The sequence below is a fragment of the Periplaneta americana genome, chromosome 6, assembly GCF_040183065.1.
Source record: "Periplaneta americana isolate PAMFEO1 chromosome 6, P.americana_PAMFEO1_priV1, whole genome shotgun sequence".
NCBI classification, from domain to species: Eukaryota; Metazoa; Arthropoda; class Insecta; order Blattodea; family Blattidae; genus Periplaneta; species Periplaneta americana.
The window spans coordinates 155,712,632-155,740,172 of NC_091122.1; the positions used below are offsets into that span (position 1 = coordinate 155,712,632).

General features: G+C 35.1%; 1 protein-coding gene and 1 long non-coding RNA gene across 2 annotated transcripts in view; one reads left to right on the plus strand and one right to left on the minus strand.

The window, feature by feature from the left end:
- Positions 1 to 27,541, minus strand: part of LOC138701960 (uncharacterized) — a 93,633-nt gene that overhangs the window by 4,363 nt on the left and 61,729 nt on the right. Inside the window, exons 4-5 of the long non-coding RNA XR_011332734.1 lie at positions 26,483 to 26,624; positions 5,224 to 5,379 (exon numbers count right to left, since the gene is read on the minus strand). This is a non-coding gene — a long non-coding RNA (uncharacterized lncRNA). The remainder of the gene's footprint in view (positions 1 to 5,223; positions 5,380 to 26,482; positions 26,625 to 27,541) is intronic.
- Positions 247 to 20,457, plus strand: LOC138701959 (major facilitator superfamily domain-containing protein 9-like). The gene is made up of 5 exons (XM_069829353.1): positions 247 to 650; positions 4,487 to 4,618; positions 11,947 to 12,076; positions 15,455 to 15,664; positions 16,426 to 20,457. The coding sequence occupies exons 1-5, from the start codon at positions 603 to 605 to the stop codon at positions 17,217 to 17,219; spliced, it is 1,314 nt and encodes a 437-aa protein (XP_069685454.1). The 5' UTR covers positions 247 to 602; the 3' UTR covers positions 17,220 to 20,457.

Below are 27,541 nucleotides of genomic sequence, written 5' to 3' on the forward strand. Positions count from 1 at the left end.
CTTCAATATTAATAGATTTAGCAGTTAATTAATTTTTAACTCCCACCCCTTATTCCCAACATAAAAACAATTTTAATACCAATCATCCATCGGCCATCTGATCTCCCAATGCGGAATTGCTCCCCTAGAAATCCATCAAATTTGGTGGGAGAACAATTACATTGGCAACTCTGACTTGTAGAGTATTATTACGATCCGCCACTAGATGGCGAAAAATCGTCTTCCTGCACTGCCACCTATCCGGCACTATGGAACTACCGACGATTATCGACGACTGCTATGTGCTGATATGTCTACGAAATCGAAGTGTTCGACTCGAAGAGAGTAGAAAGGGAAGGGAATCGTATTTCATAACACGTGCCTTTTCACACTATATACATTATGTGTCTTTATATTCCCCTCTATAATGACACTGCAAACGCGTGTGCACTAATGCGCACACTAGACGCTCGGCGTAGTCAGCATTATATGACGGCTGAAAAGTTTATAAAATTCCCTGTGATAAGGAGATAGTGTAGGCTACCGCTGATTGGTAAATACGTTACGTAATATATTCGTAAGCATTTCCTTCTTCTCTGAAGAGTAAAGTGTAAATTTACAAAATGACCGAAATTACGAAAGTGAGGCTGTTATACACGGTTGCATTTATGGTAAGTTATATTTGTAATTATGAATATTTATAATTATTGATAATGCACGTTTTAATTAAAGCAATTTTCGTTCAAATAGATAGATTGTTGATGATACCGGTAATCTATAAAATATTTTATGATTCATAAGAAAGCCGGTACTATATATTTAATTACTGTACCAATTTTGTTGTGTAGATAATTTTCTTGTCCACGTTCGAGTCCCATAAAACTGTAAGAAACGATAGTAACTGGAGACATCCTGTCCTCTCCCACTTAACATTTTTTTTCATTCTAATGTATTAAGCGGAGCAAGTTAATCTACATTGATTTAACTGTGACATTTAATGAAAAGGAAAACCCAGGTCCCTTAATTGTTTCGATATGATTTGTTAATCGAACTATGATTTGCTAGAAGAATAATCACGTGACGCGTTTTACCCCTTCCTTCCCTCTGTCCTTGAACATCATGAAAGGCTTCACTTCCTTGACAGCGTTATTTCTACATTATAAATATGATTTAAATAAATTAATATATTATTAACAGAATTTATATTAACTTCAACTAGGTGTTCAATTAAAAATGTTTAGGAGAACTAAATAAAATATCCACCTTGTGTTTAGATTCAGGTTAAATGCGTTTGTGTGACCTATTCCGAGCGGGAGGTTTGTCACGGTAATAGACAAATACAATATACCGTACTGAACATATTGTGCATTTCTGGAATATATTTTGTGTTCAAGATGTTTTTGGATGTAAAATATCTTGAGAATAGCGATATTTATTAAAAAATTTATTTATGCGCTTTTGTTAAGTAATGTCAAAGTTATTGTACATATTAACTACAAATTTCTTACAGTTTGTCAAAATGAGTCCTGATGTCGAAGCTATACAGTTAATATTCTTCTCTACATTTTATATTATGCTTTATTTACAATGATGCAAAAATGATGAAAGAAATGAAAAATATTTGTCTCCCACTAATTTGCTTGTAGTGCCTTAGTTAGCATATCGGTTTACAATACCTGTAATCCGTGCTTTTCTTCTGGAGAAATAGGTGATAGAATTCTGTGTAGAATAGCTATATTATAGCAGACGGGGAGATGAATACTGTCCGGTGCACGGGATTTTTGTCGTTTCCTTCTTTTTATCGAACTTGAAGATTTTCAAGGCCTAGATGGAGTTCAAAGATAAATTATGTTAAAAACATAATTATTGACACATTTTCTCGGTTTCGTAATGAAGAATACAACACAAAGGCGCCGGAACGCTGTTTCCGCGTGTTCCGCCTTCCGCCAGAAAAAAAAAAAAGCACTGCCGGTAACTAAGGTAAATTCAGATGTTTCAGTAATCGCATTATAAACAAAAACCTGTCGCCTTCTCCCACCAAATCTAATAAAATGTTATATTTTAAAATAATGGAAAATGAAATAATAGTGAAATTTCATTAATGGTAAAATTTGAAAGCGGATAAAACGTAGCTCAGGCAGGAGCGCTGATCCGGAATTGCGTTCGGGCGTGGGTTCGATTCCCGCTTGGGCGTATTAACTGGTAGGGTTTTTTCCGAGGCTTTCCCCAACCGTAATGGGAATATCAGGTAATGACGAAGCCTCGGCCTCATTTGGCAAACTTACCAGGCTATCAAACTCTGCTTAAGGTTTCGTTTAACAATTTTCCCATCTCATACTGTAATATGATACTTACATCACGAAACTTATACCGTAAGTAACCTGTTACTTGTTTCGGAAACAACTCTTGAATACTTGAATAATAATTATAGTGTTTTACAAAAAGGTCAGTTAGCCTAATAGGCCTATTCTTTCAAATTGGTAATAATTATATGTGGAAAAGATTAATTTCAAATCGTAAAATATGAATATAATGTAGAAAATTCCTTATTTAACGTTCCTTTTCTGTGACTGTTTAGAAATTTTATTATTAATATGTGATAGTGGAGTAATAGTGAAATGAAAATGACAAGAAAAATCAAAGTATTGGTAATCTTTTTCCGACGCTGACCTACCCATTACGAATGGTGATATGTAAATGGGACAGAAAATGGAAATATTCGGGGGGGGGGGGGGGGAAACCATCTCCACAGCTTTTATGTCCACTACAAACCTCAAAAAGCTAGTTGGCCATCGAACATTTTCCCTTTGATAACTGCTGACTGATCTATATAGTTGGGATGACGGAACTTCATTTAGCCTAGCCAGAGGCGGATTTTGAAGTATTGAATGCTCTAGTCGTCTAGTCTGTAAAACATGTATCGTCGTTGTTCCTACTCCTATGTGACATATTTATCGATTTTCAGATTTTTGTTCTATTAAATAACTTAGTGATACAGCAAATAATAAAATCTCCTATATGTAATTATATTTGTTTCTTTCGAAAATATAAGAATTCACCATCTTCTATTTACCAATGCCATAGAATGAATAAATGTGTTTTTTCCTCCTACTGAAAATTTTTAAATTTTGCACATTGGAGTTATTGCAGGAATAACGACGATATACTGCCATTTTCCTGAAGTAACCACATATTCTAAACTGGAAATTTTCTTAAGAGCTAAGACAATTTAAAAGTGATTGGTAACTATGTATACTATTATTTTCATGTAAGTTTATCGCTTTAATAAAAAAATGAACAGGTAAATATGATTTTAAAGTATTTTTACGCCATTGGTAAAACAGAAAAAAAGAAAAGGATCAGTCCTTTTACTTCAGTAAAAACTTATTGTTTCATTTCTATATTTAAAAATCACGCAGATAAACGTGCATTGCAGAATATAATTAAGTAATAAACTACCACCATAACAGATGTACGTAACTGGTCAATTATGGCCAGACATCACGAAATTGGTCAAACATGTCCTTGAAATTTATTGTTCAACTGACTGGAAATTATAGAATTTTACCTACTGAAACAATGGCAACCATCATGTTGTAATTTAATTATCATTTGGACAATTGTAATTAAACCATATTATGCCTTAACAGCAACTCTGAATATGGAAATGTCAGTTCCATTGCGAACTGTGCTACTAAGGCCTTTTCCGGCATCAGTCATGCCAGCAGAGTGCTAGTGGATCTGAATTCAAATTTCGGAGATAACAGAGTTGCATTTGTGGTGGAAAAAGCCAAGATAGTGTGGGTTTTTCTTTGGGTTGTTTCGTTTTTCCCTCATCTTTCCACCAACACCCTCCACAACTCCCCTTTCATTATCATCTTCATATCGAAAAATTGGGCATCGCGTGATGCCTCTCTACTGTACTCCAACCACGAGAAAGTCTCCAGGGAATTAAACGAAGCGGGGTATGCTGTGAATGAATGTTGATGTCATAAGGTCACACATGTGGGTACTCGTATCTCTATTGGCTATCTCTCAAAGCACAAACCATAACACTGATATACACATTTTTATACTACCCTAGTTACAAAATTAGATCACTGTTAATCTCCTGGTCTTTTAATCCCTCTATACAGGAAATAACATATGCAGGAGAGCGCATGATTTTTAAACTGACATTATAACTCTAATATTATCTATCTACTTCGCTCCTATAGATGACGCAATAGTAAGCACATTCCTTTCACGGTTAATCTCCTGGTTGGAGAACAGTAGATAGGGATGAAACAATATTGTAGAAAGAAGTTTCTGAAGATTCTGAAGGTATGGATCTTGTACAGTAGATCTAATATCAATAACAAGTGAGCATTAGGTCAATTTATTAGACAAGAAGTAGAAAAGTGAAAATGGTGGTGGTGCTGGTGATAGTCCAAAAACGCAGGACTCACAGAACCATGATGATAATGAATTACCAGTCATGGGTCTCTGAGCAATCTGTATTTTTCAGGATCTGTTTGCGTGCAGCATGGCAGTTCCCCTATTGTCAGTACACCTGAGGGGACTTGGAGCATCCCATTTCACTATTGGGGTTGTGAGCTCACTTTATGCTGGTCTGCAACTCGTTTCTAGTCCAATTATTGTAAGTATATGTATATATACAGGTAAATACCACTGTTTTATTTGAAATATGCCATTACCAGTTTTAGGAAGTCTGTGCATAGGATATAGGAGAAGAAACCATTTCCTGATACTACTTCCCGTGTTTCATCATGAAAACAATAATTCCAACATAAATTTAGCTTTTTAATATTTTTAGTGTGACTAGTAAATAAGAACATCTACACAGGGTGATTCAGACCACCCATAACAGTAATTTATTTCGGAAAGTAGTGCATTAAAATTTTCGAGACAAAAATATTTATAACTAAACCATATGTGAACTTTCACTTGACCTTGATTTCATCAATCAGCTTTAACAGTAAATAGGGTCAGTGGTGTATCACTTTTAAATTTCAAATGGGAGTTGGATCAAATAGGGTACCATTTGATAGAACTCTTCAAAACAAACACCTTTCATACGAAATGTTTTTATAAATACCTACACTTTCAATGAGAAAACGTACAAAGACAGTGCCATCAATATTGAAAAATGTCACAAGACGAAAATGTAAACAAGACAATGTTGACATGTTACTAAAAGACTGGACAATGCCATTAACTTTTATGAATGTTCAAACTGTTTACCGTTCTGAGCAGCACACGCCGTACTCATCTTCTAACACTAGCAGTGACTCCTAACACTTCTGCATGGTCAAGTGACTGGCAGGTCTCCCGGATTCGCTGTTTCATGTCATCTCTTGTTGTGGGACGATCTTGATAGACGATGTTTTTTAACCATCCCTAAAAATAGAAATCCAAAGGATTCAAGCAGTGGCGTATACTGGTTAAAGGGTTTGGGCTACCGCTGACCCTATTATTACACAAAATATATCTAACAATTACTTTAATTTTAATTACTATGGTAAAACTAATAATACAAAATTATTACATTATGTTATATTATAAACTTTTTCTTTTGTAATTTCCTTGGGCTACCGCCGGTAGCCCCAGTAGCCCGCAAAATACGCCCCTGGATTCAAGTCAGGAGATAGTGCTGACCATGCCACAGAACTCCATCTCCCAATCCATCGCCAAGGGAAGAGCTGATTGGCTGTGTCACCAGTGGCGTATGCTGAACCTGGAGTTTGGGTGTTCTGTTAAAAATATATAGTTGGTCTATCTCGCACAATTATTATAGGCCTAAGTGAAATATCGGGTCAACATTAACTGCCATTTTAATATATAATTTAGTATTATTTATATTTAATAACTATGGGGCGGATGTTGATCATCTAAAAATCTACTTAAGATGATCATTAAAATGCCCTTAAACTAATGGAAAAATGACATGAAATTAAAAGAAAATGACATTTAAATATTATTCAAAGTACTCGCACCACAACTTCTTAAAAATTAATCACCTTGTTTCAATGACTGCCCTGCAAATGCTGGAGAAAGGAGGCAACTACAAATAACGTTATTCAAAATTGCATTATTTATGATCAAACAATAAGCATGGCCAGCAAAATAACCTGTTTGAAGTTCCACAACCCGCTAACCATTCTACATTTCCATATTGTGAAATACACTGGTCAAAAAAAGTTAAGCATAATTAGGCATACAACTGTTTTTATTAATTAAAATAAAATAGATAAATTATAATTGGGTTTCTTGGTTCCACAGAATAAACTTAAAAGTAGAAATACACTATTTGTTAACAATGGACTCAATATGAAATGAAAAAGTTGCATTGTTTGGAAACAACGGAAAAGATAAGGGAAGTTGAAATTCGTACATCATCAAAGAAAAGGAGATTGTGCTTTCAGTACCCTGTTTAATAACGTGTTGGTCCTCCACGAACCCTGAGGCACTCTTGTATGCGACGGGGCATACTCAGTACCAACGCATCTAAGCTCTCCTGAGGCAAATTGTCCCATTCTTCCAAGGCAGCATTCCTGAGTTCTTGAATCGTTAATGGGTGATGTGGACGATTGGAAATGGCTCTCCTGAGAAAGCTCCATGCATGCTCTATGCAGTTCATATCCGGTGAGCATGCTGGCCAATCCATTCTTCGGATCCCATGTTCTACAAGATACCGCTGCACACTATGAGCATGATGAGGCTGAGCATTATCGTCCTTTAGAGTGAACCCTTCTCCTACAGTCTCTGCAAAACCACTTACTATGGGTTGGAGGATGTTGTTCTCATACACGGCAGCAGTCATGTTTCCCTCTATTGAAACCAGTGGTGTGCGGCGGCCAAACATGACACCTGCCCAAAACAAGATTGAACCACCAAACTGTTGGTGACGTTCCACGGTCATTTAGGGATGAGTTCGTTCCCCTGTTCGTCTCCATACGCGAATAGAGTTGTTGTCAGGGTGTAGGCCCATTCTCACTTCGTCTGAGAATAAAGTTCTGGTCCATTGGCCTCGTGTCCAATTCTCATGTGCTCTAGCCCATCTTGCACGAGCACCCCTGTGATGTGGACGGAGTGCTGGAGTCTTGAGTGGTCTTCGAGCATACAACCCTATGTCATGAAGTCTATTGCGCACAGTTTGGCTACTTACAACAACACAGTGGCTTCGCGCAGGTCATGGCGCAGAGTTGTAGCTGAGGCTATAGGGTTCCTACGTGCAGATAACCTTACATACCGGTCCTGACCTGGTGTTGTTTTGCGTGGACGGCCTTTGCGAGGTCGATCTGCTATTGACTGGATTTCCTGGAACTTTCTCCACAGTCTGGAGACAATACTCTGATTCACATGAAGGATGTTAGCAACATCAACTTGTCTCATGTTTTGTTCCATCAAAGTGATGATTTTGATGCGGTCTGCCATTGTAAGGGTGTTCCGAGCCATTGTACTGCACTATGAAGCAAAACGACACTGATTGAACTTTGCTCGAATTACAGACTTTGTTTACTGCACTATGAAGCACTATGAAGCAAAATGACACTGACTGAACTTTGCTCGAATTACAGGCTTTTCTTTACTAGCCGTGATTTGGACGTTACCTAGTGATGCAGACTAAAACAAATGAAAGAGTTTGAATTGGTAAACATAACACGTGCCACATAAAACCAAAAGAAACATAAATATCAGGTATTATTGGGTAAACTGGAAATATGCTTAACTTTTTTTGACCAGTGTAGAAAAATGTCTAGTGTATTGTTCACTTTTTGTTTTATATTGTTGCACTAAATTCGGTCTATCCTTATTCACTATATGTAATTTCTCTTCTAGTGGGCGAGAAGAGAATGGCTTTTGCAAAAGATCTTTTACAGAAACATTTCCAAGCGCTATTATCATTAAATAAGTAATTTAAATTGTTCACCTGCACTGGCACACAGCTATGAACCCTAGTAAAACCTAAACATAGTAAATTCACTCACACAAACAGTAAACACACACGTCAAACACAATATTTTGTAATTGTGTAATATTCTTTTTTTTTTTTATTTTACGACTTGCTAAATGTTAAAATTAATTCGTGTCGCGATATGACTTTTGTTATAAGTTAAAGCGACAATAAATAAATAAATAGAAAAAAAATATATTTTGTAACACTACAATTGACAAGTTGAGCTGCCTGTATACAGGACGACCTGCGAGCTTGAGAGAAGCGAGTATCCCCACCATGCCACCGTGCGCGTGCAGAGAATTGTAGCTGTAACTCTCAACAGGGGATGTTCTTTTGTCCGGGCTGGACAACCAGACCAGACCTCATCCCACTTCGTCAGGCAGAGCGTAGCCTACGTTATGAAATGAAAGCCGTTCTGGGGATGGCGTGCACATTCAACCAGCAGGAATTTAAAATATTTAAATGGTAATAAATTAAAATTAGTCTTGAACTATATTCATCAACTTCCAATGAGATTACCACGCATTTAAATTGTGATAAATCAAAATTATTGCTGCATTATATAAAACAACTTAAAATAAAAAATGAGATTACCGAATTTACAGGGTGTCCAGCGCACACCTCGATCACCCGCAATATACGCCCCTGTGTGTCACATGCCACCAAAGAGACATGAGCTAAGCAACAATCCTGCTGAAGCCACATTACTGCTCACGTTACTAGTATTTCGTCCTCCTAAAGCTGGCTGAGGATGTTCTTCAGAGCCACCTTCAAAGAAATAAAGTCCAATGATTCGGTGTCCGAAGATGCCACACCAGACATTGACACTCCACCTATGCTGGTTGTCCACTTCTCTCAGCCAAAGAGAATTGACTTGAGACAGTAGTGAGCATGATGGATTTTGACATTGCCATTGTTCGTGAATGTTGCTTCATCTGTAAAGAATACTGCAATGAAACCATGGTTTTTACCTGACAACCAACTGGAAAAAAACCACAAGACTCTGAAAATCTTCTCCTTCAAGCTGCTGGTGCATATTGATGTGGTAAGGATGGTATTTACTGCCATTCAGAACCCTCCACACCGTTGTCTGACTAATATAAGATTCCCAAGCAATTCTCCTGGTCGAGTCGTGAGGATTGACGAGAACAGCAGCAATGACATCAGCTGATCTCTCGTCTTGCACAGGTCGTCTGTTACATCTATTTTGATTATGGTTAGGCTGCAGCTGTCCAGTTTCTTGTACATGAGCAGCAGAATGCATGAAAACATTGCGAGATTGATGAGCACTTTGCGGGTACAGACACTCTGCACACACCCCGGAACTTTCTACTAGATTCGTCCAATGTCGTCAACATATCAAAATCTTCTTGATTTATGTAAACCATTACTGTTTGTAGTAGGTAGGAGGTATTTGTAATCACTCTTAACTCTTAGGTACTTATTTTATTAGTCACAAAAGTAATAGCAAAACTTGAACAATGTACATATGTAGGTACAAAGAATAACTTTCCTAGCATGCATTTCTGTCTTTGGATACAGTGCTTTCAGCTTTCTTTCATTGTAATCTCAATGACTATCATCATCAGCATAAGCACATACCTATAGTCCCGTCGCTCTAATTTCCAGCAGCCAATCGCGTTGCAGGTCGGCTACATTTAAACGTGTGCGTCTTGTGATTCGCTGATTCATTTCTTAAGGCTCGTTAAATACTTAATATAATCGCCCGCCATTTTAGCTCTTTAGTTGGCGTTTGCAGAAGCACACAAAGACGTTATTTGCCACTCAATTATTTGCTGAATTACAGTGCGTTTGATTTATTATCATAGGAGTTACAACATGATAATGTTTAACGGTGTTGCAAATAGATTCCTCGTATGGTAGCTCGGCAACGTAAGAACAAAAATGGCGAATGATACTACCTACCTAGACTTTATAGAGCCTTTACTTTCTAAGACGTAAGCAAAGAGGCAGAGTCACGCCGGAAATAACAGCGTCGGGACTATAGCTGGATTTAACAAATATTGTGACACCTAAGCCAGTAATTTTTATCTTATCTTGAAGGGCTAAATTGAAAAAAGAAAAAAGAAACTGCAGATAAGCATGGTGCAGTATTCATCATGCAAGCTTTAGTTAATTCACTTTTCTTCCACGTGTGCCATTATACTTGTACTTGGCAGATACGTTTCAACTTTTTAGCATCTTGCGTTACATTAAGTGCTCCATATTAATTACGAGCTAATAGGGTTGCCACATGCCTCGTATTGTATAGAATGTCCCGTATTTAAGACCCATATGGACTTGATACATGACACCCAGTTCCATGTTTATGAACATCATGTGATAGATGGCCTATATATATATATTTTTTTTTTACAGTTACAAGAGATTGAAATTTATTAACTAATGCCAAAAAAGAAAACAAAACTGAATGTTCATCATAGATTTGTATATACAGCACCATAAAATAATATTGTGTCTAAAATTCAGTACAGTTACAAAACCAGTTTAAGATGGATGTACAAACCTACACACGCTCACCAGAAGATCAGTATTTCCTATTAACAATTTTGTATAATACAACCTTTGCAATTACGTCCGCTAAATCTGGAGGCAGACTAGCTGGCCCGGGTTCGATTCCCAGCAGGGTCAGAGGATTTTCTACCTCAGGACTAGAAGATGTGGAGTACACAACTTCTAATCACTAGATTGTGCACCAATATGCCTGGGTTAAATCCTAAATCTCTCTACAGTGCATATGAAGAGAAGGCATATGTCACTTGATAGTGATTCATATGTTGGACAGGAGCATTAAGCCTGGAGGCCCCCTTGGTGCTATTCAACAAGAGTAGGCTATGTTCCAGCACTGGGTTTCCCCTTTTTCCTTTCCTCATCATCATCATCATCATCCTCGCCCATTTCCTACACTACACTTACTCTCACCTAGTACTGGTACATGATATAACTCTCCACAGATACATATCTAAAAGAAAAGAAACTCTGAGCATTTGCTTATGGCCCCATTATAGTTCATGGATAGTTATTATGTTGTATTGCATGTTTCCATGTACTCACATTTTTTTTTATGTTCTAGTGATATTTAACTTATTTTATCCCTTTGTTTTCGTTTTCCCGATAATCGTATATGTATAATGAGCTATATATAATCATAATTTTCCTGACTGTGTGTACCTAAAAATATTGTATTCATTGTATGCTTTGTACTGCATTATTTTATTATTATTATTATTATTATTATTATTATTATTATTATCATCTATAATTGTCTTATTATTTTATGCTTTGTATGTCTCATTTATTTTGACCTGCTGTTCGCATTTTATTATGCTTTTTCCTTTCTTTCTGTATGTTATATATTATGTCTGATTTCTACTTACTTGTTGTTTACATTGTATTATTATTATCTTATTCAGTTTTGTGTGTAAAATTGTAGTGTACTTTGTAAATTTGTAGTGTTTTTTGTAACACAGTTTTACTCCTGGTTGAGTGTTAGAGAAGACCATACGGCCTTAACTCTGCCAGGTTAAATAGATCATTATTATTATTATTATTATTATTATTATTATTATTATCATCATTATTATTATCATCTATAATTGTCTTATTTTTTTATGCTTTGTATGTCTCATTTATTTTGACCTGCTGTTCGCATTTTATTATGCTTTTTCCTTTCTTTCTGTATGTTATATATTATGTCTGATTTCTACTTACTTGTTGTTTACATTTTATTATTATTATTATTATTATTATTATTATTATTATTATTATCTTATTCAGTTTTGTGTGTAGAATTGTAGTGTACTTTGTAAATTTGTAGTGTTTTTTGTAACACAGTTTTACTCCTGGTTGAGTGTTAGAGAAGACCATACGGCCTTAACTCTGCCAGGTTAAATAGATCATCATCATTATTATTATTATTATTATTATTATTATTATTATTATTATTATTATCTTGATATCTTAATCTATTTCACTGTTACGTGCAGGGCAGTTGGAGTGACATCAGAGGGCATCATTTTGTCCTGCAGCTGACACTTCTCATTTGCTCGTTCCTGTACTTTGGCCTGGGTGCATCAGCAGCCATACCAGTTATCATGCTCACCAGGGTTGGTCTTGGTATGTATAATGTAACTTGAGCCGTAAAGACGCCATCAGTCAAACAATAGTAATGTTCATTATATGTTTCCAAATACATTTTCTATTTGTTTCTAATAGAAAGTATTTTAATTTTGTTTTATTTTCATATTACTTCTCATTGCATAATTATTTATAACATTACAAGTAATATATATTTTTTTAATGTTCAGAATGCATGATAGAGTTAAGATATAATTTCATTTATTAAAAGTAAGTATTTCGATAAAATATAGGAGATGATGTACTGAACACACATCGACATCACAGTTCAAAACTCAAAATTTGAAGTTTTCAGAAACCTGCATTTTAAAGCTTTTTATGTTACTGTGAAAAATCAAAAGATCATTGAAATTACTCCAAATTTTGTTAACAACGTTTTGTACTGTATATACTATAAGTTACAAATTAGAGTGTGTTGATTGCATTTTTCACAGCAACATGAAGCTTTAAAATTCAGGTTTCTCAAAAATTTAAATTTTGAGTTGTTTCCCTTTCAACGGGGCCATCGACATATCCAGTATGCCTATTCTAAACTTCGTCATTAGGATGAAAGTTTTGTTCCTGTTAAATATTTTTACATACGATACTAATTACGTGAAATACAGTAAGTATTATAACAATGTTCAACTGCATCGCTTTATGCCAATAAAACTATTGAGAACAATATTTTTAGCCCTAGTTCAGTCTTTAATACAGTATGGAATTATAGGATGGGGTGGATTGTCACAGAGTACCATCCGGCCATTAATATTACTACATAAAAGAATTATTAAAATATGTTTAAGAAGAAAACTTGATCATCCAACTCATCTCATATATAAAGAATTTAATGTTTTAAATATCAAGCAAATTTATATGTACACTATTTTGAATCACTACCATAAATATCAAGCTAAATTCATATCATCCGATCATGGCCACAACACTAGAAGATACAATATTTCGCTCCCCTCATTGAACCAAAATGTAAGACTGAAGCAGGTCTAAGGCACAGTTCTAATTAAGGTCCAAGGTTATATAATGATTTTATAAAGAGAAATCCTAAACTAAAATTATTAAACAATACATTATTCAAAAAACAAGTGCTTGAACTGTTTCTAAAATTATAATCATACAAATTCTTATTCTTTATTTATTTTTTTTTCTGTCACTTAACAATGTTGTATTCTTATCTTAGTATGTTTATGTATAGGCTATGGTACCATTTTGTTTGTTTGTTTTTTTTTCTTATTCTTTTTAAACTTTATGTGTAATTACATTTAACAGTTTTAATCAGATCATTATTATTATTATTATTATTATTATTATTATTATTATTATTATTATTACTATTATTATTATTGTTGTTGCTGTTACTATTATTATTTTATTTATTATTATTTTTTCTTCTATCCAGTTTTCATTATTGGTCACACGCGACCTCAAGCATCTTGCTTTTTTTGGGTATGAGCCAGTTACCTTGTACTTATACAATAATTTGTAATATGTAGACTATTTGACTATGAGATTTGTAATCAATTTCCAATTTTGAAAAATATTCACATACGAGGATTACAATAGTATTGTAAAATCTTTGTTATTTTATGTAATTTTTGCTTGCAATAAAAATCTTGTAATCTTAAAAAAAAAAAAAAAATGCAAAGAATTGATTTAGAGGAAACTCTGTCTTACAGCACTTTCTCTTAAGCTACTGGTTGGATATTTGTTTATATTCAATATCTCTGAGTCAATTTATCTGGAAGTGTTGCACATAAAATATCATTCTTCGTAAAAAATTAACGAGTCTTTATCTAAAATCTGGAACACACTGATGATCCAGTCCAAATTATTATTGTTGTTTGTTAATGCACTTGACTACAGTTATCCTCCACTTGCATCCCAATAGTAGCCTGCTTTTCTAACTGAGAGAATCTTCGTCAGCATCCATCTTCAAGATGGCTCGACACTTAAAAAGATGCCGATTTCGACATAGTAGCCAATAAGTCACAGATAAAGTGACATTCTCTGGAGATGAACTGCCAAACAGTCATGTCCCGTGTGGTCCGGAAAACTGAAGTTTATCTTCCAATTTCGTTGTATAGTAAATTACTGTGTTTAATTTCTGTGTATCTTTTGAGTAACAAAATTGCTCAACAAAAACTACAGGGTCATTCCATACAAAATTTTAAGAATATGCCAGCTATGTCATGAATTTTTTTGGGCTTTTAATATAATAATGTTATTATGAAAATAAATTAAACTGCCAATTATGACCGCAATATCATTAATATTTTAGTCATACGGATGACTGAAAAATGGGTGGTAGTTACATGTTATCCATCATTTAGACACCCTATATGAAATGTCATCGAAACTAAACAGACGCCATTGTAAACCTGAATAACCATATTTTAATACCTTAAAGACTAATCCGAATAATATTAAGGCATGCTCATAAAAACGCCTCATTGAAAAAAAGAAATAGTTTTATATTCGACTGCACCAATTTAAATTCATGCGAATTTCATTCGTATTAAAGAAAATCTTATTCCTAATCCATCTCCCAAGTTTTATGACATAATCTCAAAAAACCTGTGAATAATTAAATTAATAAAATTATTAATCTTTGTTCTGATGGTTGATAATCGCTTGCTATGTGTGGCGGTCGCAGCGTTTGCGAGACTTCATAATGATGAGTAATCTCAAACATCCGTCTCCCTGACCTTGATCGTGCAACATTCTGTACGACGGGAGAGCCTACGTGCTGAGCTCCTTTGTTCCGGTGAGTTATTTTTATTAAAAACTGACATGATATTTAAGTCAGCATTGTGAAATTTTCACAATGGAATCAATATACCCTAAAGAATTAAACACATGTTTTTTTCGTCTGTAAAAATGAGATGCATTTTGTGTTCTATATTTTTTAAAATTATTTTACGGTGGGTAACTATTTAAAAAATGATATATATTTTTTTCATTTTAAGAGCATTTATAAACCAGGCTCTTCTTTTTCGAACTGCATTGACATGATTTTTCTACCTTCCTTTACATATTAAGAAAACTTCAATGAATGAAACTGTGTTCTTTGTTAAACCAATATTTTAAATGCAGATCTGCCAAACTATTAAGGATATAAATATAATATTGCGTGAAATTCATATTTAGAACATACAAAATAACCTACTACAATATTTTTAACTTTTGAGACATCATGGTTCAAAAACATGGAATGACCCTACAAACATTACTGTAGAACTGAATTGTGGAAAATTTATAAAACACATAATGAGAAAATATGTGTCATCTTAGTCAGATCCTTTTTTTTTTCTTTCTTCTAAATGTTGTCTGTCTAATAGTGACTTTATTTCCTGTTAATAGGACTTCTGAAACACACTCAGACATTGTGTCGCACACTGTTGACTGATATGGTGCCGTCCAAGGACCAAATGGTGGTACAGAGTCGGTTGGTTTCATTTGGTTCAGTTGGCTTTATAGTAGGCCCAGTTATTGGTGGTCATATGACGGAACTGAATAATGGTTTCTATTATGTATGCTGCCTCGTCATGATTTTCTTCTGGATTAATTTTGGTACGTATAAAAAATCATTGCATGTATGTAAATATACATAATTTCAGAGCAGTTTATCTACTTAGTGCAATTTTTACGTTCTTATATACCAGTGGTTCCCAAACTTTCTGAAGGCGCAACCCACTTTTGGACGAGACTCCTGTTACTACCATACTGGTTCTTAATCCCATTCGCAAAATAATCTACATGTCCCTGTAAAATTGCAATAGGGCTATTCCATCTCAAATCGACCGAAATATAGAGAAAATTGACCTGACGTTTGAGATGGGCAGGGCATGTAGCACGTATGGGCGAATCCAGAAATGCATATAGAGTGTTAGTTGGGAGGGCGGAGGGAAAAAGACCTTTAGGGAGGCCGAGACGTAGATGGGAAGATAATATTAAAATGGATTTGAGGGAGGTGGGATATGATGATAGAGAATGGATTAATCTTGCTCAGTATAGGGACCAATGGCGGGCTTATGTGAGGGTGGCAATGAACCTCCGGGTTCCTTAAAAGCCAGTAAGTAATTTGAAGTTGAATTCAAGGATTTTTAGTGTTTGATTTTGTCATTTGTTTCTGTATTTAGCTGCATGATCCAAAAGTGGTGCAATTTTTATTTTCTGAAGGCTGAATTTTTTTATAACTTGGTTTATTGTGCTGTTTGCCGTAATAGTTATTTTCCCTGATACTGATGTGAATGTTTCAAGTCTTACTACAGTAATATTGTAGATATATAGTAAAGTTATATATGTTCCTAATTCAATATTATTTGTTTCAGCTATTGTGTATTTTTACTTGCCTAATGTACCTCGTACACACAGAAAGAATAGCACAGAAAAGAGTACAGACCTGGTAGATGGACTCAGCAAAGATTGTGGCTATGTAACTATTATCCCAGAGAAAGTGGATAACACTTCTTCAAAGAAGAAAATTGGACAGAAAGTTCTCGAATTTGGCTTTTTTCAGGCAGTGACACATCTGTCACAAGTCAACTGGTCTGTTTATTGGGATGTATTCGCTCTCAGGTTTCTGTTGGGATTTTCACAGGCCGTACATTACCAGAACTTTTCACTCATGCTTAAGGACCATTATGGAATTACACCTACTGGCATTGGTTACACGATATCACTTCAAGGTCTGATTGGTGCTACAACTGGTTTCTTAATCGGATGGATCAGCAAGTTTTACAAGAATGATAAAGATAATTCCATACGGACGCTTCACGCTTTTGGAGTACTTACTCTGTCATTCCTTTTCATGAATCTCGCATCTAGTTTGGCCTTCTTCCTGCTTTGTCTTGTGCCATTGGCTGCAGCTGGCTCCTTGCTGAGGATTACAACGTCAGAGATCATCCTGCAGAGGACGGAACCCGATCAAAGAGGTTCTCTCATCGGCTCGGCGCAGAGCATGTCTTCGATAGCTCGACTAGTTGCTCCGCTGTGTTCAGGACTTGCGTTTGACTGGTTTGGATTCTATGGTACGTCACTATTAAGGCTTGCAGCCCCAGTGACAGCTACAGCACTTTCTGCTGTCTTAGTATTACGTGGAAAGAAAACTAGCAAAGTTGCGTAACTGTACTCAAACAAATTGTATGACACATTGTAATTTTGCATTTAGAGCACAAGATGTTTTGACAGTTTATACCACAACATATCTTCTAGTTCAACAATAAGAAGTGTGATATATTGATCCAAGAAGATAGTATATTTTGTTATTTATAAATGTATATACAAGAGTACAACATTAAAAGACAATATCTTAATATATAAAATTGAATGTGGGTATGTATGTGTGTATGTGTGTGTATGTTCTCTATACAAATCTACATGCTTTGACCGATATGTGCCAAAGTTTGCTCATTTAACCTTCAGGTAGTAGTAGGGTTTAAGAAGGGCGCGTCAGCTACTATGGCTATTTGCGCCCTTATCTAAAATTCTTAATATAACAAATACATAAATAATATAATAACCAGAGTGCTAAAAGAACTAAACAGCGTTGTCACCATAAAACGAGGCACACAAATGCAGTATACATAAGGTGATTTCTACAGAATCATAAAAGTGAGTAATTCTACCACACTAGGTGGTATTCAAAACGAACAAATAAAACACTAAAACTAAGGCCACCAGAGATAACTTGTGAATCATATTTTAAAACCATAAAATTTTATAATATATTCGGATGTATAAAGTCCGAAATGTCAACAATGTAAAATCAAATATAAAACAAATGTAACCTCCGGATGTAAAGGGTCCGGAGGATAAGTAAAACAGATCAATAAAAACTAAATCACCTTATCCAAACCTGTATTTGATAAAAATCTCAGAACTGCATTTGTACAATTAAAATTATTTCCAAGAGCGTCACGTAATGTCGGCCGAATTCCATAGTGCCTCCGTGCATGGTTATATTTCCTGCAACGCAATAAAAAGTGTTCCACCGTAAGTGGAACATGGCACATATCGCACTCCGGCTGAGGTTCGCCATGTAGGAGATGGCCGTGTGTCAGATGACAATGGCCAATCCTCAACCGGGTGAGTAAAACCTCCTCATGTCGCGACGCTCTTGTAGACGAATCCCAAACTCGAACAGTATTCTTTATATTTTGTAATTTGTTTCCCTCTTGTGCAGACCATTCTCCTTCCCATTGCCACCATATTTTATATTTTAAGTAATTTCGAATGTCCTGCCACCTCTCGCGCCAATATACCAGAGAGCCATTCAGTGCGCCAGCCCTGGCTGCAGCATCCGCGGCCTCATTTCCTGGAATCCCTACATGACCAGGAATCCACACTACTCCAATCTCATAATCAGAGCAAAGGAGAGTATGGAACAGCTGCTGAGTTCTTAAGATAAGCGGATCATCACAATTAAAAGACTGCAAGGACTGGATGGCACTTAAAGAGTCAGAACAGATAAGGAATCTGTCCCGAGGTTGCCTAATTAAAAACAATAAAACTCGGTAAAAAGCATACAGTTCAGCAGTAAAAACACTAGTATATTGGCTTAGTCTGTATTTAAATATCTCTCCATTTGTAACGAAGGAACAACCAACACAATCATTTATCCAGGATCCGTCAGTAAAAACTAATGAATAATTTGGATATCGGGATGAAAGTTCACTAAAACGAAGTCTATAAACAAAAGCTGGTGTAAAATTCTTAAAACAGTGGCTCAGACTTATATCAAACATGGGACGTCGCATAATCCACGGTGGAGTGGTGGTATACTCCAGTGTGCGAACTGACGGTAGATGTATATCTAGCTCAGAGAGCAGTTCACGAAACCGCACACCTGCTGGACGAGGTCTCCGTGGATTTTCACTGTATCGGCCGTAAAGAGACGAATGATGGAAAGAGTAGTTAGAATTGTGCTCAGGCTGCGAGCAGAGCTTAACAGCATATGAGCACAACAAGATATTACGTCGCCGATACAGTGATGGTTCTCCTGCTTCACAATACAGGCTCGCTATCTGACTGGTTCGGAAGGCCCCTGTAGCGAGTTGTATCCCATGGTGATGTATAGTATCTAAAAGACGTAATTTAGATTTATTTGCTGAGCCATAAATCAAACACCCATAATCCAGCTTTGATCGAATAAGAGCTCGGTAAAGGCGTAAAAGCACTGTACAGTCTGCAACCCATCGGACCCCTGACAAAAGGCGTAAAATGTTTAAGGGTTTCTCGCAACGCCTTCTCAAATCATGTATATGCGCCTCCCACGTTAACTTATAATCAAAGATAAGGCCCAAGAATTTCGCAGTGTCTGTATATTGCAATTCCACTCCATTAAGACGCAGTTCGGGATGTGGATGTAGTCCACGTTGGTTGTAAAAGTGGACACACTGCGTCTTCTGAGTGGAGAATTTAAAGCCATTGCTTTAACCTTCATAACCAGGAGAAGAACATAGCCTACATTAAAATTGTGCAAATAGAAGTTAAATTAATTAAATATATAAAAATAAAAATAAATAGATCAAATATTCATGTATTATATTAAAATGCAAAATCTTCTACAGTCAGTTGTTTTTTATTATTGTCTGTTGTATTCAACATAGACTTTCACGAGGCCTTGGAAATTTTAACACGAAATTAAATAACATTGTTGATACACATCACGAAGGCTAAAACTAGATAATATAATTCGTGCAATAAGTATCTTTATGCAGTCCATTATAAATTTCTCGATGCAGTTGTAGATAGTGAGGAGACTGTGTTTTATCCAACTGAATTCTAGAATTCTTTCAAATTACAAGGATTGCCACCACATAATTTACTTAATATTGAATAACCAGAAGTACTATTGCGAAATATTGACCCACAAAAATTATGCACCAACAAGAATTGGTGTGAAGAATCATGCAAAACGTAATAGAAGTGGTAATATTAACTGGAAAAACGAAAGATGATGTTTTTATCTCGCGTATTTCTATGATACCCATTTGATTTTAAGCAACTGCAGTTTCAGTGCGACTAACATTTGTAATGGCTATATTAAAATGAAGCTCAAGGACAGTAGCTCTAAGTTGCAGACACTGACTTAAAAACTGCGTCTCTTTCACATCCTCTACTATATACTATACAAAGGAGTGGGAAAAAATATTTTACACATATCAAAAAGCAATTCAGTGATATTTTTGTCATGTTGTTAATGTAGTATGTGAATGTATGTAAAGCGACTGAAAATAACACTGTATTAATTATGAAATATACGTCTCTCAAAATATTGTTGTTCACATTCGAAAATATGTTACTGCGAAATTCTATCTGTATAATCACGTTACAAATATAGTATGTTATGCATTGTGGAATTAACACTCTCTTAATTTCTAAAATACTGTTAAGCATATACGTCTCCCACAATATTAGTCTTTATGTTAAAAAATGGCTTATTGCAAGTTTATATTGCATCTGTATTCTGTGTATAAAATAAGAATTAATATAATATGTTCTGAATTTGTGAGATATAGTTTTCCAAGTCATATTAAAAAAAACGAGTATGATGTAAGTGGACGTACAGCAAAAATCTTCCAACAAATTAAATTATATATGTACATATTGATTCGATGCTGAAACTGATCAGAAAGAGGAAAAGAGATAACATTTTCGTTGGGTTTTACTCTGTTAATAGTTTGATTTTTCTATTATTTTATTTGTATTTCTGGCGGTGTGGAAGAGAAGGCCTAATGGTCTTAACTACACCAGAATAAATAAATAAAAAGAAATAAATATATAAATTTAAAAAAACCGTTGAATGTCGGGCACATGATGACATGTTTTCTTTTTGGTGCCTGATTTACAACTATTTTAAATTGAGTTAACGCTGGCAGGCATTTTGCTAAGGAGTTCATCAATTCATGTAAGTGACGTTAAGTAAAGATTCATCTTAGCTTAGTAAAGACAATTCGTTTTGGTTGTCTATAGTTAGGTTTCCAAGATTTCCGAAAATGTAATAAGCAGTTTAATTAAAAATAGAGGAAGAAAGGAAAACCCGTGCAATGCCGGGTACTTTCAGCTAGTGTATTTAATAAAATAGTTATTCCTGTCTCTTTTTTTTTTTCAGGCAATTTACATAGAAGGCAGTGTTCTTAAGTTCTTGGCTTAACATGGAAAAATATACTGTATCTCAAAACTATTTTTTATTTGCTCTGTTTTTAACTGTACAATTGGCACAACGAACATGAAGCAATTTTAAGACTTTTAAGAAAAATTGTCTTGGTCTGCAAACTACTCTTCAACAGTACTTATTGATGAAAACTTCCTTCTTTTTTATGCTTTTTAGTTTCGAAAATAAGGCGATAGTCTGAAAGGGCCAAATCTGGCGTGTATGGAGGATGGTTAGTCAGTTCAAAGCAAAATTAATCAATTTTCTACAATGCAATTAGAGTCGACGGCAATTCGGAAGGCGGTAGTCTGCTAGCGATAGACAGATAGAGAGAGAAGGCAGTGTACAACATTGCCACATCGTAGTTCACATGCACGTGCAATACAAATAGCGCAGGAGAGAATTTAAATTATCAAAAGATAATAATGACCTTAGCCGTTAATCACTGTAAGCATGACACCAAATAAACCCTCTTTCCTTCACTAACAATATTCTTTGCACAGTTTTCAGTCCCACACCACATGCTTCTGCAGTCGTTTCTTGTGTGTTGGCAACGTTGCAGCCAGCATCAAGATGGCTGGCAGCGTTCTCCACATGAACATTTTTAAAATAATTATACGCCTTAAACACTATTTTCCGTGCCTGCCTGTGCAGTATTTGTCTCTTTACAGTCTCTTCTTTCATTGATTTATCTGACACACACACAATGTTAGTAGTTCTTATTCAATGTATGGAAACACTCACACATGAACAAACGAACTCGAGAAGTACTTGTTACTGACTGATTCCGATTGGTTCTATTGTACAAGCTTGTGACGTCACATACCAGAAATGCTATGGTGCATATAGCAGCCGATCACCTTCCGAAATGCCGTCTAGTCTAGGGACTTGTGAGTTATTGTATTATATTGTAAGAACAGCACACATTTGGAAATTTTTCCACAGTGTTTCTCCAATTTTTTTCCCGAAATTTAGCTAATAATGAATACATTCCCATCACAATTTTATCTTGTTCTAAGTGGTGTGTCATAATTATTCTAGTTTTTACCCCCCAAAAAAAATGGTGCACGAACCTTTCCTGCTGATTTTTAACGCGACTTTTTTTGGGAAGTGAAAACCAGAGTACTTCCATTCTTTTGACATTTCTCTTGTTTCTGGATCGCAATTATATATCCATGTCTCGTCCATAGTTGCAACATGATCTAAATAGTTAAAAGAATTCTAGTCAAAATGGTGGTAAAACAACTTAGAAATTTTCTATGACTCTTGAATTGTTTCTGATCAGCGTTCAGAGATTTGGGAATCCATTTATCAGGTAATTTTCTACACCCAAATTATGATGTAAGGTAATCGGGGGTAATAAGGCCCACATAAGGAATAAAACGTTCTTTCTTTGAAATGGAGACGTTTAGCAATTTTTAAATAATGGAATAGCATACTTTTATAGTTATACTATAGTATTTTACTTCAAATAAATATTCAAACAGACACATAAATGCTGTGAGCAATGAAAATTAACATCATGTCACTGGGCCTTATATTCTGCTGTGACAGATAATAAGGCCCACAATAAAGAATATAAGTATTGAACACAATTTGGGCGTACAAAGCATTCAGTTTTTTCCTCAGTGAGACCTACACATTCATCGTGCAAGCATTTACAAGAGACACACACATGTATATCTACAACAATTCTCTTCGCTGACAGAACACATCCGCGTCCCCTGGATGTTTACAAATCCTGAAGTTGATGGTTCATCCAATGCTCTTTCTGCATTAGGAATTATTATTCTTTCGTTTCTTTCATTTCTTGCAAAAAATACTGTGCTTCAGAGTTTGAAGTTTATAGTTCAGAGACTTCTATGAACTTGTGGGCGTTTCCACGTATTTATTTCATGGGCCTTATTTCCTGCTCTGTTACTTCGCGCCAATTTTAATTTATGGAGTACTCATATGCTCATTAGCAAAAGTTTCACGGCAGATCCAAACTTCTTAATATTAACACAATAACGTGCATTTAATATTATATCAATAACACACAGTAAAACGATTAAATATAAACTTAAATTTTGCAAAATTTTATAACGAAAGCAGAAATAATCGAGAACCTAATTTCTTTATACCTCACTCGAATGCAAGAAGAAATAGGTCTTAAGAGCTGTTGCTCTCTTTTACAAAAGTGTATAACTAATGGCAAAACTAGGTAGTGGGCCTTATAACATGCTGGGCCTTAATACCCCCAGGTACCTTATATTGCAGGCCTCTAGAGTCAGCATTCGCAATACAAAACTTAATTGCTTCAGTTATGGAAGAGATAGACTAGATGTGCCTGCATGAGAAACGGTTGAGAATTCTGATTGTCTGCTCGGTGGTTGGGAATGGAATTGCCACATCTTGGTGGACTGAACACAAATGGAGTTGTGTCACTGTTGATTCCTGAGAGCTTAAACAAATCATTCTCAGAAAGAAGTACGAGTATTTGAAATGATATTGGGAGAAGTGACAATTCAATCCCGATTCAATTCATGCAATATAATAAAAGTGGTAGTTGCGCAAACTTGTAACCAGGGCAGAAACCATTAATGCTGCATCATTTCTAATTATTTGAGACCACCAGCATGATAAAATATTATTTCCAGTGACAGCCTATGATATAAACAAGAAACAATAATAATTTCCCCAAAGTTTTACTGGCGTGCAAGACAAATAAACATAAATCTATATCCGTAATTTGAACTGGTAATGGAAATTACGGGTAAATGGCTGAATGGATTTTAATAAATGAAACGTCATTTTGAAACTTGGAACCCAAAATTTTCAGAAAAATAGTTTTCAGTGAAATTTCAGTTTTCCTACATCATTTTCCTATTTTCCTAAATCCATCTGTCGTCAGTTTTCAGAAATAATGGCTTTTAGAGAATAAAACAAAACACAAACACACTACAATAAACAATATCACACGAAGGCTATGACATGTTTAGAGTTCAGATGGCTCAGATTCTCTGACATCATAATACCAATATGTCGATCTTCATTTGTGTAACTTTTTCAGAATGTTTCTGTAATATTGGTTATTAAAAACTTCAAGATTTACTAAAAAAATTTACAGGTCAGCAGTGGCGTGTGGTGATAAATAATCCTGGTGGTGCACAAATATTTATGGTGATTATGATTATTATTATTATTATTATTATTATTATTATTATTATTATTATTATTATAGGCACTAACTATTACATAACTATTAACATACGCTACGTAGGTATAGATTTACATAATTTTGTTAGTCAAGAAATTGCAGTTAATCAGTTTCCTAGGTAGGTCCAGTAATAGCAAAGTAAAGTGTTCAATTTCTATTGCAGCACACCGTAAATAATTTGTTTTCGCTATATTGCGTTTTATAACACAGTTCACACGTTCACAAGCATTCGATACGTATGTCGTCTCATCAGCCTTAACTGCTAAAAAGTCAGCAGCTTTCTTTATTTCTTTGAAATCTCATCATGGCATACATCAAAATTGCTTGAAGGATTTCGTTCTGTATAGTGTTTGACGTGCTCTTAAACACTGTTCCTCTTTCCAATTGTTCCTTAAGAGTGGGTGTAATTCGGAACTGAAATTGATGAGGCCAAGAAAATTACTAGCGTTTAAAGATGAGTTCCGTCTTCGTGACCTCTTAAAGCCAACTCAAAGCTCCACAAAACCGCACGCACATATCTGTGCTTGGTAGCTTTATCATTGTGAAGTTCAACAATCCAATTGAATCTAATTGCGTCTATATGTTTGTTTGACCCAACACTGCTAATTTAACATTATTGTTGATGTGTGCAGCTGAAGAATAGTGTTTTTTAATTCCTTCATTCATGTGATTCAAATCAATCATATCTGCAGAACGATAATCAAAATTATTTAGTTACTACGCAAAGTCCTGAATTCAAACAGAAAAATAAATAAAATTCATAAAACGTACTTGTTTTTGTCAATAAATGTTCGCCGTCGAACAACAGGCAAGGAAAACAAAATACAGCGTCTTTTATATTGCAGCCGCATATTGCATTTTTCGTAAGTCCGAATGCTGAATTTTCTAGTCACTTCTCTATTACTGTTCTTCGTCACTTATAATTTTAATTCATGTGTAGGTCTACCCATCTTCTTTATTTTGATCTTTTCGTGTAAAGGTCTTATAGAAAATTACACAGATTTTGCACACTATTCATTGTAGCATTTATGATGGGACGAGCTTGAGAACACATCTGAAAGTGCTCCTAACCCCTCCTGCGCTCACTGTAAACCTCCCTACCATGCTCCAAAGCCTGCCAGTGAAACAGTACTACTGCGCATGCTCGAATGGAGCAGTGTGCTGCAAGTGTCGAGCGGTAAACATAAGTCCCAGGCGTCAACAAGAACAGTACACAGGCATGCATGCAGTGTAATTTTTAAAGTATTATAATTTATAACAAAGAATTAAGTCGCTCACATAGTCTACTGCAGCTCAATGATATAACTTATAAAACGTGTGTTATTTGAAGAGGTGGTGCACTGCTCCTGTGCTCCTTAAGAGAAATCGCCACTGCAGGTCAGATTCTCTGGTGTGTAATTTTCTGAGTACAGCTGTCTGTGTATTGGATATTAAAAACTACAAAACTTAAGAATGTTTGATGACATTATTACCATTAAATATGAAATATTATTATAGTGAATGCCATGATGTATTTGTAACGTTTATTATACAGATTGATGCTTTATTGATGATATGAAAGTTATATAAGTAGGCGTAGAGAATATCTGAAGTTAGATCTTCATTTCTATAATATTTACTGAGTGACGGCTATATAGCAGTCTGTAGAAAACTTAAGTAAGATAATATTGTTATTAAAAATGAAATATTTTTATAGTTATTAATCAAGTGGTATAGGACTTATCCATATATTAAATGAAACTCAAGAATTGAAGATGTATTGGTTCAATAAAAAATATTTAGCACAAAGAAAACCATTGAGAGGGGTATGTTTCATTATTATGGAAGCAAATAACTTCCAAAATGTCTGGTATTCTTCAATGGAAATAATTTTGAAAAACTTTAATTTGAACTTCTAATGAACTTAGTTTGCAGCATTTTCTGCACAACCCACTAGTAACATATAACTCTTTTACACGTAATTATTATGTTATTTGCTAGCTTCAAGAACATGGAATGCAACTAACTATTTATTTAAGCAGCAAATACTCACACGTTTAGATGAAGAACGAATATGTTGAAGAACTCCAGTTGCTGGCAGAATCTAATTCAGGTAAGTTGAGGAGAAGCATTGGGGGTTGGGGGTTTTCAACCTGCAGTCAAGCTCTTCATCATAATCCCGTCATCATGAAAACCTGAAATTTTAAGTCTGATTAATAAAATACGAGTATGTTAATAGTCATTACTATGCAATGGAGGGGGAAAGGTACTGGCCACCCTACCCCATTATCTCCGATCAAAGAGGTTCCCTCATAGGCTCGGCACAGAGCATGTCTTCGATAGCTCGACTAGTTGCTCCATTGTGTTCAGGACTTGCGTTTGACTGCTTTGGCTTCTATGGTACATCACTATTAAGGCTTGCAGCCCCAGTGACAGCTACAGCACTTTCTGCTGCCTTGGTATTACGTGGAAATAAAAATAGCAAAGTTGCGTAACTGTACTTAACAAGTGGTATGACAAACACTATTGTAATTTTGAGGTAGGTGAGAACTAGAATCGAATGTGTCACTGGTAGAGCATTAAATTTGGTCTTACAAATACTAGTAACAACTATAGTACTCGAAAATCAAGCATATGGGCTATTTCACCTGAAATCGACCGAAATATAGAGAAAATTGACCTCGCAATTTTTAAATACAATGAAACTTTTTCTGTCCGTAGACAACTGTGATATAATGCTTTGTCCAAAGTTTGAGGCATCAGAACTTAATAGTGTTTAAATTAATAATATTTAAATTTATCCTATTTTCATAAACTTAGTAACTTTAAACTGTTGTGACTCCGAAACCCTTTCACCCAATGATCAAAATCATGGAATATTTTTATGCTGAGAAGTTAAAGTTTATATTGATATGTAAACAGTTTTTCTTACTTTTTATGGAAATGGAGAAATTTATATTTTTCTTCATTAAGACGCCTTTGGCCATGAAAAAATATTTTTGAAATATATAGTTAGATTTCGCATTGAAAGTACAAATAAACACATTTTTTTACTGGTGGTACGTTGATAAGAAAGTATTGAAAATATCAAATAAAAAAATAGATAGTACGC

What these genes read in the sequence shown, in the direction of transcription:
- LOC138701959 (XM_069829353.1), top strand. Translation starts at nt 603, where the DNA reads ATGACCGAAATTACGAAAGTGAGGCTGTTATACACGGTTGCATTTATG. An exon ending in TATACACGGTTGCATTTATG is followed by an intron (nt 651 to 4,486) that starts GTAAGTTATATT and finishes TGTATTTTTCAG; the next exon opens with GATCTGTTTGCGTGCAGCAT. An exon ending in TTTCTTCTGGATTAATTTTG is followed by an intron (nt 15,665 to 16,425) that starts GTACGTATAAAA and finishes TATTTGTTTCAG; the next exon opens with CTATTGTGTATTTTTACTTG.